Source organism: Cryptotermes secundus, unplaced genomic scaffold (assembly GCF_002891405.2).
Source record: "Cryptotermes secundus unplaced genomic scaffold, Csec_1.0 scaffold955, whole genome shotgun sequence".
Classification (NCBI taxonomy): Eukaryota; Metazoa; Arthropoda; class Insecta; order Blattodea; family Kalotermitidae; genus Cryptotermes; species Cryptotermes secundus.
Genome location: NW_019744422.1, coordinates 470,425 through 486,278, shown reverse-complemented (window position 1 = coordinate 486,278; position 15,854 = coordinate 470,425). Strand labels below are relative to the sequence as shown.

At 40.1% G+C, this 15,854-nt stretch overlaps 1 protein-coding gene across 6 annotated transcripts in view; it reads left to right on the top strand.

Annotated features, from left to right (window-relative positions):
* LOC111874781 (beta-arrestin-1) overlaps nucleotides 1-15,854 on the top strand; it is an 86,384-nt gene that overhangs the window by 39,431 nt on the left and 31,099 nt on the right. For all 6 annotated transcript variants that reach the window (XM_033755593.1, XM_033755594.1, XM_023870562.2 and 3 more), the window contains 3 exons: nucleotides 9,616-9,646; nucleotides 10,261-10,321; nucleotides 14,215-14,405. In XM_033755593.1, coding sequence (XP_033611484.1) covers nucleotides 9,616-9,646; nucleotides 10,261-10,321; nucleotides 14,215-14,405 — 283 coding nt within the window. The remainder of the gene's footprint in view (nucleotides 1-9,615; nucleotides 9,647-10,260; nucleotides 10,322-14,214; nucleotides 14,406-15,854) is intronic.

Genomic DNA, 15,854 nt, shown 5'->3' with positions numbered 1-15,854 from the left:
TTAAAATCACCAGCTACTATAAACCTATTGCCCAGTGTTCTGAAGAATTTTTCATAGTCCTTACGGTTGTTATTATGTTTTGGTGGGCAATAGATTGCAGAGAAGGTTAGATCACCGGCATAGTTTTGAACGGTTACACTGGTAGCTTGAATATTTTCTTGTTTGTACTCCATTCTTTCGTAGTGCTGAATGTTTCTTCTGATAATTACTGCAGTGCCTGCGTGTGTAGCGCTGTCTGGGTGTTGTGTATGATATATATTGTAGTTTGGTAATTTGAGATGAGCCCTGTCAGTGAAGTGTGCTTCAGAAATCAGCATGATGTCAATGCAGTTGTTCTGTAGGAATATTTTGAGTTCCTGTGCGTGTTGTGACAGCCCATTGGCATTCCACACTCCGATTTGGAGAATTTGTACCGCCATTAAGCAATTTTAGTTATGAGCGTTGTGAGAAGGTTTAACATTGTGCCCAACTGTTCCATTAGCTTTTTCATCATTTGGGTTAGTTCTGCCAGTTCAGTGGCTGGTTGTGTCATTACTGAGGCATTGTATTGATTGACTTCAGGGATCGTTTGTGTGGGTTGTATTTGTTGTTTAAGAACTTGGGCAAATGTTGCTCCCTGTAGTGTAGTTTTTGTTGGTGATTTTATTCGTTCTCGCATCGCTGGGTATATCTTTTGCTGCAGCTGTTTGTGTATCATGCATCCCCTATAGTTTCAAGGACAGATGGCCGCCTTTTCATCGTCTTGAATATTGTCTGTGGTCTCGTCTTGAGAAAATAAGGGCCCTCCTTTGTTGAATGTACATCACACTTCGCACATCTCGTTACACGTCTGATCCCTCTTCCCCTCTCAGAGGAATTACCAAAGCTGAAAGAATACAGGCGTGTTAGTAGTGTACGTCACATTGTGGTCAAGCGCTGAAGCACGGGTCGGCTGAAGGAGCTGGGGCCCAGTGCAGCCAGTGCTTGTTCCAACCAGCCGCTCGTGCTCCCTTTGCCTGGCATACACTGTATCGCCCAGCCCAAAATCAGACGGCCCACGTCCTGTATTCTGAAAGAGCTTGGGGTACCCATGAAATTGGTTAGGCGGATTAAATGTGTTTAAACGAAACATACTAATAAAGTCCGTGTAGGTAAACAGTTTGATAAATTCCTATGCACAATGGTCTAAAACAAGGAGATGCTTTATCGCCACTCCTTTTCAACTTTGCTTTAGAATATGCCATTAGGAAGGTCCAGGGAAACCAGGTGGGACTGAAATTAAACGGGACACATCAGCTGTTGGCCTCTGCCGATGATGTGAATCTACTGGGTGATAATGTAGATACCATAAAGAAAAACACACACACTTTAAATGACGCAAATAAGGAGGTTGGTCTAGAAGTAAACACAGATAGAACAAAGTATATGTTACTGTCTCGTCACCAAACTGCAGGGCAAAATCATGACATAAAGACAGGCAACAGATGTTTTGAAAATGTGGCACAGTTCAGATATTTGGGAACAACGATAACAAATCAACACCTGATTGAGGAGGAAATTAAGAGGAAATTGAACTCTGGTAATTCAGTCCAGAACCTTTTGTCTTCTGTCCAAAAACATAAAAATTATAATATACAAAATTATAAATTTGCCTGTGGCTCTGTATTGGTGTGAAACTTGGTCTCTGATATTAAGGGAGGAACACAGACTGAGGGTGTTGAGGAGGATATCTGGACCGAAGAGAGATGAAGTGACAGGAGGTTGGAGATATCTGCATGATGAGGAGCTTCATAACTTGTACTCTTCTCCAAGTATAATTAGAATGATCAAGTCAAGGAGGATGAGGTGGGCAGTTCATGCAGCACGAGTGGTGGAGTCGAGGAATGCATATAGGATATTGGTGGGAAAGCCAGAAGGAAAGAGACCAATAGGAAGACCAATGCGTAGGTGGGTGGACGATATTAAAATGTATCTTAGAGAGATAGGATGGGATGGTATGGATTGGATTTATGTGGCTCATGATAGGAACCAGGGGAGGGCTCTTGTGAGCACGGTAATGAACCTTCGGGTTCCATAAAATGCTGGGAAGTTCTTGAGTAGCTGCAGATTTGGCGACTCCTCCAGAAGGGCTCAACTGCATAAGTAAGTAAGTAAGTAAGTAAGTAAGTAAGTACGGCCCTCTCTGACGAGAGGACGGGTCTCCCCTTTGTGTATGCTGCTGGTGTTTGCAGCGCAGTTTTCTCGGGTCCTAGTCCCTTGGGACTCACTACCATAATTTACTGTCTCAGATTTGAGACTTCCCTTTTCGTCGCCTCCTACGATTCGCAGGGTGACGGTGGAGGTATTCGACCCCACCTCCACACGGGGTCACGGCTGGTCTCTTGTCGAAGTGGACTGTTATAGCCTGCACTCGGGCTGAATAGGGAACACCTTGTCGAAGTGNTACTTTTGCCCGCTGCTATGCAAACGAATCTCTTGTTGCTGCGGGAATACATGTTTACTGACTCAAACAATTCGTTGCTTAGATATTGTTGACCTCTTTGTAATGGTGGGAACCCTACTGTTAGACTATCATCTCCGGGGCAACGATTTCCTAGGCATTGCTAGCCGTTGACCAGTGATGGAAATCTTATCGTCCGGCCTTCCTGGCGTCACGTCACAGTATGATGGATATGACAGCGTAGGAACTCCATAATTTATAGCGAAAATAAGAACAATAGATATTTCCTTACCACCAGTTGAATCTAACCTTGTACCCACATCTCCATGATCTATTCCCACTTTGTAACTGGATCTCGTTTCATCCCTGTTCAGTTGCCCCCCCCCCCCGCCCCAAGTGCCATTACTTCACGTGAAGCCCAATTCGAACAGGACATCCGAAGGCTGCGTAAGCACTGAGGTCACAGAATGTTACCAAACGTTGGCACGAATTTCCTGATGGGGAAATCAGAATCTCGGAGAGAGAAATGCGACAAGATAGCCTCGCTACGCACAAGCAGACATTTCCTGAACGGAGTTGGTTCTTCAGAAGGATGTACATTTTGCGCAGTTTGTGCCTGTAGTCAGTGGCGTTCGTTCTGGTGGACTTTCTTTCAGTGAGAGTGGTGGTGTTTTTTCCTTCTTCATTTGGTGACCAACAAGTGACATCAGAACTTCTGAAACGTCTGAAGACATTCTGCAAAAGTAGGACCAACTTCCAGTGTCTTCTACTCTTAAATCAAATCAGGGCCTTTTGTCGTCTTTCTTAAATGCGAAATCCGAAATCGTTCTCTTCATTTTCAAGCAGTGAAAACATAATTAAAAATGCGGCATGTGTAATACATTTTTTGGAGCCATGCCACTTGTAGCACAGATCAAACACAAATCCTCACAAAAGCAGTCTTAAGTAAACGTTTGTTATTATCGATTGTACATGCACTCTTCGCCAGTTGTCGTTTGCAAGACTGTCAGTGAATACGCAGCTTAGAGGAAATACAGCACATGCCCTAGAACATAAATCCCATTTAGACCTACCAGGGTCACTTTTTAGTGTAGTATATTAACGGAATCGAGTCACCAGATATCGGTAGTGTGACAAAATCAGGCAAAACGAGAATGGCGAGATATGTAGCACATTTGTAATAGATGAGAAACGCATAAAAAAGGCGTTCCGAAACTCCTGAAAGGTACAGGGCGTTTGGAAGACGTAGGCCAAGTTAGAAGGGTGATAAGTAAACTGGGTTGGAGAATGTGGACGGAATTCACGTGATGGACCCCTGTGAACACGGCAATGAGCAGATGGAGACATACTGGACTGGCCGACGACTGTTGGCTTCGCATAGGAAGCTGAGTAATGTGCTAACTTAAGGTATCTCTTAGCCTATTTAAAGTACATTAATATCAGCTCCAGTGAGGGATGCAGGTCAGACCCTTATGAGGTCGCCATGTGATGCCTGTATTGATCCCTGCCAGAGCCTGGGGATCCTTGCTGAGAGGGGCGTGAACTGCCGAAGTAGTTGTGTCGTCATGTCGGAAGGCAGACACATGTCCGTGCTCGCAGCTTTGGATTATCGCACTTGACTCAACCATTGTTGAACAAAACTAACAATTTCTCGGCATTTGTATTTTAATGATTTTGTACACATCTGTGACAATGATCGATTCATTATGCTAATATTATATTGGACATTAACCGTTGCCTGACGTATATTTGATGTGCACAAGGTTCCGGAAGGTAGCGCCATAACCGTCATACTCAAAGATTTGCAGTTACTTTTTTGATTTTAATGTTAGTGGCGATGTTTTCGATCGAAGCGGGAACATTTTGAATACTACTCTGTGCAACAGCAATTAAATAATCTGGACGGCGTATTGAAAAGAACTGTCGTCATTAATTAACAAGACTGGAAAGGATGTACTCCATGATGTAGTACACCAATTTTCTAGCGGCCTTCCTAGAAGTAATATGAAGCTTACTATAGGATTCTGACGATGGTGCATAACACACTGATATATTGGGTTTTTGGACTTTATCCACCGTCCTGGTTTTTAAGATAACTAATAAAAACACGACGTTTCGGAAACTCGATCTGTTTCCGTCCTCAGGTGAAGGAAAACACCTATTCTGTTGGGTCCGTTAGAAAGAGCTAGCCTCAGTCACTGGACCTAAAGTCCAAAAACCCAATATATCAGTGTAATATGAAGCTTGCTTCAAAATGGGAGTAATGAAATCCAGCTTAGTGGAAGAATTGAAACGAAAGATGTAAAACGGTTTGTGGGATTCTTGGAAAAGTATGTTTATGGTTTTAAGCTAAGTTATAAATCGGTATAGCTGAAAATTTGAATTTCCCGACACTTCGTTGGAAGTCTCCTACATTGAATTTCAACGGAATCTGTGAAATGCTTTGTGAGATACATGGAGACAGAGCCCATTTATATGGCCTTATGCAGACTGAGCTTTGTTATGGATCGGTATGGCTGAAAATTGCAATTCTCCCACCACTTTAATGAAAGTCTTCCATATCGAATTTTAAGAAAATCTGTTGAACAGTTTGGACCGTGGTACTTGGTCACAGATGGACATGTGTCACCTCCACACGACGCATTCTACTGTATAGAACATCTAAAATAAAAAAATAATCTCGAATCGTAGTCACCTGGGCCAACTCCGGAAATGTTGCGGTATGAAATACAAATCACAGTGGGCAGTAACATAATATTAAGTGTAAAGTTTTGTTCTGTTACACTAATTGCTATTGTGGCACGCAGTTTTGTATCACTTGTAGCACCGGCTGCCCTAACCGACTTTTTTTTTCCTTGTCGAATGCACCGGGTACATTATCGCAAATTTATCCTATATCATTGTTGGTCACTTCTCGTTTAACGCTGTGTAACGCATTCATTTGATACAGTGGCAGGAAAACAAGAAATGATAAGTATAATAGTTCAGGAGAAGCATTGTTTTAGATTTCATACCACGATGCTGAGGAGAATATATGGGCCTGGAAAGTGAAGAAGTGACCAGTAGCTGGAGCACATTTCTTAATGAGAAGTTTCATCATTTTAATTCTTCACCACGCGTGACTAGGATGATCAGATACAGGAAAATGAGAAGACGGGGTCAGCAGTACTCATGGTAGAAATGAGAGGTATACACAGAATTTTAGTCGAAACCCTGAATGGGATGGAGCACTTGGAACGTGTAGGCGTAGATGTGAGGATAAAATTAAAATTGATTTTGTGGAAATAGGATATCATGTTGACTTTGTTCATCTGGTGCGAGATAGGGACCAGCCCTGGGCTGTAGCTAGTATGGTAGTGAACATTCTGTTTCATAAAGGACATAAAATTTCTTGACTGACAAAGCGCTTTGGAGTTAGGCGAAAGTTGTACCTTGGTACTATGAAATTGAGGAAGGCAAGCTGTTATATGTGACGCAGAAACCCCCAACTCGTGCCGACAAAGGTAGCGTTGTTGTCACATCTTTAGCAAACTTAAACGCCCAAGTGGTAGGTAGGAACATTATGGCAGTGGCGTAGTGTTCTCGGATAAAACACAACTATCAAGGCTCCTGCGCCAAGCCCAAAATGGAGTGAAGCTGAAATCTCTGTCCACTGAGGCGCTAGCAGACGCCTGCTACGGTGATGCAGCAGCAACATGACAAATTACACACGCATACAATCTCTTTCTTCTGCGTTAACTTGTTACCGGTGCGCCATTTGGGAGTTTCTTCGCTGTAAGACAGAGTATTGGGCATACCAGCAGTGAAGGCAGCATGTGGCAGCATTATTTACATTATTTCGTGAAACATGACATTAAATTCTGCAACTTATAAACAGTGGTTCCTAGGACCATTATGCGGGACACATCGTACGGCTGCCTGCACAGGGTATAGCACTCCTCTTTTTTTGTAAAGTGTTTCAAGAATAGTAGAAAATAGAAGTATAACCTAGAGATCGTCTGTCGGCACTCCTGTATCTTCTCCGAATGTACTGAATGGATTTCGATTAAAAGTTGTATTTAGGGTATTAAATATTTCTGCGAAGGGCGTGAAATATATTGAGTGAGCGACAGTCGGCTTCTGAAGAAGTTTTCTGCTCGGCGAACTTATCTGCTATCTGGTGGGCTACAGCAAAAGTAAAGGATCTGTGCAAGTATATCACATGTACTTTCTCTTATATGATTTACCCTGACCCATCTTGGAAACGAAACAGATTGTTGCTATGGCAGACCATTGTGGTTATTTAATACTGAACGACAATGAAATCCATTGGAGCCATATAGCCGGTTTCGGCGCAGTCGGCATTTTGTGTGTGGGCCCCTAGTGCGCATGCCTATATTTTCCTGTGTACTTTTATTTAGAGAGGTGGTCGCCATAAGTTACTGGAATTTAATCTGAATCATTGGAGCCGTTTTTTTCAGAAAATCGCAATTTTGTATTTTTAGGGCCCCTTTGAAGGGCACCTGTTTTTGGAGCTGAAACGTTAATATTCGCAAAGCTTCAACCTAGGTTGGATAAACCTCTAAATACCGAAAATGAATAAAATTGCTCATTGTTCAGGCACGAGCGAGGAGCACATCCAGACAGCCTAGCAAGAGCCACATTTTCGTGTACAGGGGCGTGGGTTCTCAACGCGTAAAACCATCAGAATCTTTGAGATCGATTTCTTCACTGTCACAATACATAAATATATAAATAAAACTTAATATATTGGAAAGGAGTTCTATTATAGCTTCATGCGAATTAGGTATTACAAGTATACTGGACCAGTGCAGATGAAAATTAAATTCCCATGTCAAATAATTCTAAATCCAAACAGCTTTGTTTTAAAGCAACAGATTGCTTCTGGACATGGCGCATGAAGTATGAAACATGAGGTCGCCATATTGTTCTCCTTTTATGCTGTAGAAGAATATTTTAACGTGGGAAGGTATAGGCCAGTGTAGTCTCTGTTGCGCAGTAGTCGACTTGCTCAGATCCTTAGAAACATCCAAAATAAATTTTTGTAGGCAAGTTAAGAAGAGTTGAAGTTGTAATATGTATAAAACCATGGTTACAAGGCAATAAGAGAACAGTCAGTCTTGGTCGGAGCTTGGAGACAGCCGAGTGCAGGCATCTGTGTAGATGTGACCCAGAGAACACTGTGAATGACAAGTTGGTTCAGTGCAAGATGCAAAAAGAGGACAAAGTAGTGGCATTACAGTGAATTAGTGGTGGACAGGACAAACTGACATCAAGATCATTAAGTGGCTCCTTATGGTGAGAGTAATTTTTCTAAATAATGGTAAATGTTACAGTATTGTAATTCATAGTGGTAGTTCAGGTATCATCAGACTGTGTAGTATGGCAAACATGCTGTAATTTGAAACATTTGTAAAATTAGGCTTACATAATGGTTTGCAGAACTGAACCCTCATGTATGTCAGGGATTGTCTGTATACACATTTCTTAAATGGAGTCTGTGTTCTTAGATTTGAATTTGTCACAGCATTGACTTTGAAGAATTACCGTCTTTGGGATATGATGCCATGTAGCAGACTCTGCATGTGCTTCTTGCCGGTTTGTTTCTTGGCTTACTCTTCAACCCAGAAGATGGAGGAGATACATCCCTCAAAACGTTGGTGAACTTCTGCTCTACACAGCCTGTGTTCATTTTGTATTGATCTTTGGGCTACATTTTTATTTTTTAAAGAATTCCTAAATAAAACTGATAGCTGCATACATGACAGTAATTGCCCATGAATCTTCAGGATCTACTATTATATTCCGTGTTAAAAGGGAGACAAGATTTGTAGATTGCTTGGTTTGCAGATTGTTAACAACTTTGTACCAGCATCAGATGTTATTTAGTGTCAGGTGAAATAGCTCACAGTAATGTGGATAGGACTGCGAAGGGGCACCTGTGGTGTATTTCAAGGGGTAAACCCAGGAGCAAGGAACTTGAAAAGAACCCAGATGTGCCGTCAATAATCCAGACTTGCTACATGCTGGCACTCTTTACTAGGCCAGCCTGCTCAACAGTATCACAGTTGTTTCCTTCCTTCCTTAGCATTATCTACCTACATTTTAACTTTCCTGAACTCCTCTTATTTTCTGTATATCTAATGTGAAGCAAATGATGCAGTTGATGGATAAGTGAAAGATGTTAAGCAAATACCATGAACAACTTCTGCATGACTGACACGCTATTATTTTTCATTCTGATCTTGCAGGCATGCTCAATCCATTCACAGGATTCTTGAAAGAATATTTCTCTGCATGACAGCTGCCACATTACACAGTTTCCAAATTGAGGGACTGGTGCCAGACTAAACGTCCATATCTAGGGCAGAATTCAAACCCTCAGTTACAGCATTTGCTCTGTCGAGCCCCCCCCCCCAATCTCTGGGTGAATAGCTTGAAATAACAGAGGCTTGCAGATTACAGCAGCAGAGATGTAAATAAGTATGTAATTAACATATGACCAAATGAAAAGGTAAACATGTTGGTTTTTTGGCCTCCATCTTCTGTAAAGAAGACCTCTTTTATGTTGTCACTCAAATTCAACTCCTTACCCCACCTAAAGACAGTGCTTTTAGTGCATATTAGATACAATTTAATAGTAGTTCTTGTAGTTTGTTGTAATTTTTTAAGTGACTGGCATTTTTTGTAAGAGCAGAATTAAAAATGCCGATCACAGTAGCTGCGCTGTCTAAGACAAGAACTGTCTTCGCTTGCTCAAACGCTGAGATTGTGTTCGAATCCCACCTGAAGCCATGGATGTCTATATTGTTTTAGTTTATTCTGTGTTTGTGTTTATCTGTTTGTAGGTAGAGGCCTTCTGACAGGCTGATCCCCTGTCCAGGGAGTCCTACCGACTGTGTAAAGGCTCAAGAAACTTAAAAAGTGGCCAAGGCCCAACAAAGGGCTGTAGAGCCATAATAATAATAATAATAATAATAATAATAATAATAACAACAACAACAAATTAATTAAAATTAAATATGCATTAAGTGTATGACCAATGAATTACCTTGCAGTACAGTCCAGTCAGGGTTAATTAAATTTAGTTGATGAGTATCTCTTGATGTTTGTAGTTTGATCAGAAGATGTACTCAAAAACAGACAGGGCAGCTTGCTAAATTAGTAGTTTGCTGATTGTTTCTCTTCTGTTCCAGGGTGTTCAAGAAAAGTTCTCCAAATGGTAAGGTGAGTGAATAGTCATGCAGAGTGAAAAGTAGTGTGAACAAGGGTTCTGTGGTGTGTTTCTGAACATACACACATCTAAAGATAGTCTTTTCCTTAGAAGATTGTAGAGTTAATGTTTTTTTCCTCCCCTTACCCACATTTAAATTTGTTTTGTGTACTCAGTGAGAAATGAAATTGCTACAGTTTATGGCTAGTGTACAGACTGTTGAGCATCATGTTACATTTAGGGAAAAATATTATCTTTCTAAATATGTGATTTTGAAACCTTCCACCATAAATGTCTGAATGCACTGTAATACAAGGTGTTCTTGAACATAAAGATATACACAGTTACTGCAGGACTGATAGAATCCTGTGCAAGACTTACTGAGCTTGGTCAGTCAACTTCATATTTCAATTTTTGAATATCCATTTTAATATTTTCCCCCATTCCATACAGTCTCTTTCCTTGAGATTTTCCTACCAAAATGTTGTATGCTTTTATAATTTCTCTTAAGCTGCAGTATATTCTTCCAAGCTTCATCCTTCATTTTAACATTTTGGAGTACATGCAGATTGTAAAGCTCTCCTGTAAAGCTTCTCCACTGCTCTTTTGTTTTGTGTGTGTTTTGCAGATCACTGTTTATCTGGGCAAAAGGGACTTTGTGGACCACATAACACATGTAGATCCTATAGGTAAGAGAAATGTTAAAATATGCTGTCAGCACATTCCGTTACAAAAATGTTAATGTGTGCATTGTATCTTCTTGATGTTATTCTTGTCTAAGGAAGAAAGAAATACAGTTATAAATATATAGTAACATCACAGTGTTGCTGTAACAGTTCAGTAGTGCAGTTTTAATGACTGGATTAGATTTGAAGGACTGTACAAAAAGCACTTGATACTGTGGATCCTCAGTATATTGCACCCTGCTGTATGGCAGATACTGTCTTCCCCAATACTGATATATATGTTTAGCATTGTCCAGATTTCTTTGAAATTTTGGGTTGAATTGTAAGATTGTATTGCAGAATTCCTTGCTCTAGTGTGCAAATACAGAGGTTAAGTTCTTAGCCCATCATGGATAGGTATGTATGTTTCTGGCTTTTCTGATCAAAGTTGAGCAACATGCCAGCCCACTCATTCATGAAGCCCTTCTTGAGAAGCTGGCAATTTTGCAGCTACTTAAGAACTTCCCAGCATTTTATGGAACCCCAAGGTTCATTACCATGTTCACAAGAGCCCTCCACTAGTCCCTACACCAAGCCAGATCACTCCAATCCATACCATTCCATCTCTTCCCCTTAGATCAATTTTAATATTTGTTCACCCACCTACGTCTTGGTCTTCGTAGTGGTCTCTTTCCTTATGGCTTTCCCACCAATATCCTATATGCATTCCTCTTCTTCCCTATTCGTGCTACATGTCCTCCTGCCCATCTCATCCTCCTTGACTTGATCATTCTAATTATACTTGGCAATGAGTACAAGTTATGGAGCTCCTCATTATGCAGTTTTCTCTAACCTCTGGTCATTTCATCTCTCTTTGAGCCAAATATTCTCCTCAGCACCCTGTTCTCAGACACCTTCAGTCTATATTCCTCCCTTAATGTCAGACCAAGTTTCACACCCATACAGAACCACAGGCAAAATTATAGTCTTGTATATCCTAATTTTTATGTTTTTGGGCAGCAGATGAAGAGACAAAGGGTTCTGGACTGAATGGTAGCAAGCATTACCTGCATTTAATCCCTTCTTAATTTTCCCTGGAATCAGGTTATTCATTCCTAGATATCTGAACTGTGCCAAATTTTCAAACCATCTGTTAGCTATTGTCATGTCATGATTTTGCCCTTCATTTTGGTGATGAGACAGCAACATATACTTAGTTTTCTCTGTTTTCTCTTAGTATTCTCTCTGATAGTTTCCCAAGCTCTGTCAGTATTAACATCAATGTCTCAGTCTTCCAAAGCTGTGAACCTACATAGATAAGTCAATAAGTAAGTTACAGGTGGTTATAGAACTTAAACAAATAAGAGTATTGATTTGAAAAATGCTTTTATTTCTCAACATAATCTCCCTGTACATTGAGGCACTTGCCCCATCATTTCACAAGCCCCTGAAAACCAGCAGTATAAAATTCTTTGGTCTGCTGTCAGAACCGGCCAGTGACTTGCCTTTACAGGGAACATTTACATCCTCAGGAAACTTCCTAAGGCCATTCAACGGAAGCGAACAGGACTCCTCACCCAAGGCGTGTTGCTCTTGCATGACAACATGTCCTATACTGCCAACAAGACAAATGAGATGCTGGGAAGTCCTCGGGCATCCTCCGTATAGCCTTGACCTTGCTACAAGTGACTTCCTCGTAAACATCATCTTTCAGCTGAACATTTTCCCAATGATGAAGCTGTAGAAATGGAAGTCACCACCTGGTTCCGATAGCAGCCCAAAGAATTTTATGTTACTGGTTTTCAGGGGCTTGTGAAATGATGGGACAAGTGCCTCAGTGGACAGGGAGATTACGTTGAGAAATAAAAGCATTTTTGAAATCAGTACTCTTATTTAAGTTCTATATCCATTTGTAACTTATTTATTGACTGCTCGTATTTGAGATTTCAACACGATACTGCTCCTTATTGTCTACCTTCTTTATTTTTTCTTGAGATTGAACCTCTCCATTTGAAATCTATGTGTTGTTTGTTTACTCACTGCCAGTCTCTCCCTAACTGTTGCCACCACTGGGTACTGGTCAGTATCACAATGTGCTGCCTCAAATGACTGGGCATCAAGTATACTTGAATGCCATCTCCTGTCTATCAAAATATGGTCAGTTTGGTTATGCATCTTCCCATCAGGAGATGTCCATGTAAATTTATTAATGTTGCGATGTGGGAACATTGTACTTTTGACAATAAGATTTTTGAGTGTGGCAAAGTTTACTGCTCCAACTCCATTTTCATTACTACGTGTAATTTCATGTAAACTTTCAATGTCATTTGTTGGTTTGAAAATGTCTTCCCTCTCTACTTTGGCATTGAAATCTCCTAACAGAATTTTCATGTGGTATTTAAGGAATTTATCAAATACATGTTCTAGTTCTTCATGAACATTCAGAACAATGATATCACACCAATGACCTCTTAGTATTATGTATGACAACATATCACTAACAAACTCTACCATTTTGACTGCTGATATGATTCTCTTATGTATGAAGAAACCTGTACCTAATTCATGATTCTCATTCCCCTTTCCACAGAAAAATGTTTATTCGCCTGCTGGTTCGGTGCGATCTTTGTCCCACCCGGCCTCCTGTACTCTCACTAAATCTAACTTATATTTTGAAATTTCTTCCACCAGTGCCTGAGTGAACTAGCCGTATACAAACTTCTAACATTCCAAACAGAAAATGTTATATCCATTTTCTGTCTCTTAAATCATTTATCCAAAGAATCCCTCCAGATCCAAGGCTTCTTGAAATATTTTGTAACAAGCTTATTTTTTATGGTGAGGAGTTGTTAGACCTATGGCCATCCCCCAAGCTGGAGAACTACCCCTTGTCGGCTGTCTGCTACTTTGTATTCGATATTTTCAGTGCTACCCTCCATATCTTGAGGTCTTCTTCTCCATCCGCATCCTGAGGACACGCCATGCCATGGTGACGAGAGACCCACTTAACATGGGAGCAACATGCTAGAAAATATTAATAAAGTTGTGACATAATTAGAACAGCAGACCAATAGTGATGAATGTTTTGATTTGCTGCTTTGGATTAATGTTAAGCAGTGTGCTCTAAAATCATAGCCGTAAGTGCAGCACATTATATTACATGGCTGTTTTCATAAAGAGGCAGTAATTTAAGTAACTGGTGAAACCTAAAGGCTGAAATGTGTCATAAATTTAATGTACACATATTTCATTTACTGGATACACACACACACACACACACACACACATGCATGAGGGAATCCAAAATTAGATAAATGTCAGTTTCACATGTGATATACTGAATATAATGTTTTGAAGGTGTCCCCTGAAACCTGCATTATATTGAGGGTCCACTGTAGTAAGTTTTAAGATTATAAAGTATGAATTCTTGTCGATTCTAGTACTACTTGTAAGCCAACCACCAGTAGATATATTTATAACAAGTAAGTTTTGCAGTGATTCTTCAGTGATCATCATCATACTAGATAATTTTGCACAGTAACAGGGTTATTTTCACTTTCATTAAAGCACCTTAATTTTCTCTTTTAATTTTGTTCTGATTCCACAACTGCACATGACCAATATGTTTTGTATTTTTTGGAGACTCTTTACAAAGCTCGAAGATGGACTGGTATGATGTATGATGATGTATTTTTCATCTTCATGATAATCAGTCAAGTAGTGTCTTTAATGTTGAAGTCCATAAATGTGTATGAACACCACTAGATAATGATGTTTTTCTGATAATCTCTTGACTGCTTTTAGCCCAAAAGATGCAGTGGGGAGTTAATGTGAGCAAAATATATGTCAGAAAGAAAAAGTCAGAATAAGAATGAAGCTCTTCTGAGTATGCTGACTTTGGTGGCTGTTTCTTCTAGATGGTGTGGTTCTAATTGACCCTGACTATGTGAAGGAAAGGAAGGTGTTTGGGCATGTCCTGGCAGCATTCCGTTATGGGCGGGAGGATCTAGATGTTCTTGGTCTTACATTCCGGAAGGATCTGTACCTGGCTGCAGAGCAGATATTTCCTCAGGATGGCTGCTCAAAGCGACCACTTACACGACTACAGGTACCTCTACATTATGGACCATTTTTCCTGACTGATGTTGCTCATGGATTTTCAAGGAAGATGGTTCAGTAAGTTCCCCAGAAACAGATTAAGACCATTTCTTCCTACATCTTATCTAGTTCTCGCATATATATTTGCTACATCATCGCTTGTGATGGTAAATAACATGTGAAGTTTATACATTGTTACTAAATAAACTAGAGATTATGGTGCCATATTAGGTTGTGAATATTTTACTGTTGATACAGTGAAGGTTGACAAATGTAATGATGTGTAAGGTTATTCAGTACACAGTGTCATGAGATGGGTAGAGAACATTCTTACAAAATCATTTTTATATGATCAAATGGTGAGATTGTTGAGAATGAATTGGAAAGGAAGAGGCTGCAGTCTGTTTCACAGTACTGTAGAAGCATTTGCCTGTATAAATTATGGAACTTCTGAAAATTGGATTATTGAAGTTCAGGAAATTCCAGACAGGATAGTTTGCCTCCAGGCCAAAGTTTGCAACTAGGATCTCTCACACTTTATATAGAGATACTGACCATTGCGCTCCCATTTTGTATATTTTGTATGTACCATGTTACTTTGAATGTAAGACGCCCTTGAATTTAAGATGCATCCAGTTTTTGAATATGGGTTTTAGGAAGAAAATTAGAAAGGTGCACATTCCTTGAAATTTAAATACACCTAATTTTTTTCAACAAGAAAAAATTTGTAAAATATGGGTCTTCATCATCATCAGTAATCTGTCAAGACGACAGGTCCACAGTCTGTTCCAAAACAATTCCTCCATTTAATGTGATCTAGAGCTTTCTCCTTCAAATGACAGTATCCTTTTCTGTCCCCAAGGTCATCCAGCATCTTCTTACGTCTTCTTCCTCGTCTTCTTGTCACTTCTATCCGTCCCTCTATCTTTCCTTCGATAACTTCTTTTAGAAGGCAGTTTCTGCGTAAAACATGACCAATCCAGTTAGCCTTCCGTTTTCTTATTTCGTGTAGGATATTTCTCTGCTCACTGACTCTAATTAACACTTCTTCATTTCTCACATAATCAGTCCAACTGATCTTCTCCATCCTTCTCCAACACCACATTTCAGAACTTTCCAGATGTTTCTGATCTACTGCCCTAAGTGTCCATGTTTCAGCCCCATACAGAGCTATGCTCCAAATGTAGCATTTCACTAGTTTCTTCCTCAAATTTAAGTCCAATTTGCTGGTAAAAAGATTCTTCATCTTGCTAAATGCAGCTTTTGCCATGGCGCAATCCTGGATTTAATTTCACTAGTACACATTCCATCATCTATTAACAAGCTACCCAAATATTTAAAACATTTCACATTCTCCAGTTGTTTTTGGTCTATCTTTATTGTGACTGGGGTTGGTTGTCTCGAAATTTTCATTACTTTTGTTTTCTCCACATTCATTTCCATGCCATAGCACCTTCCA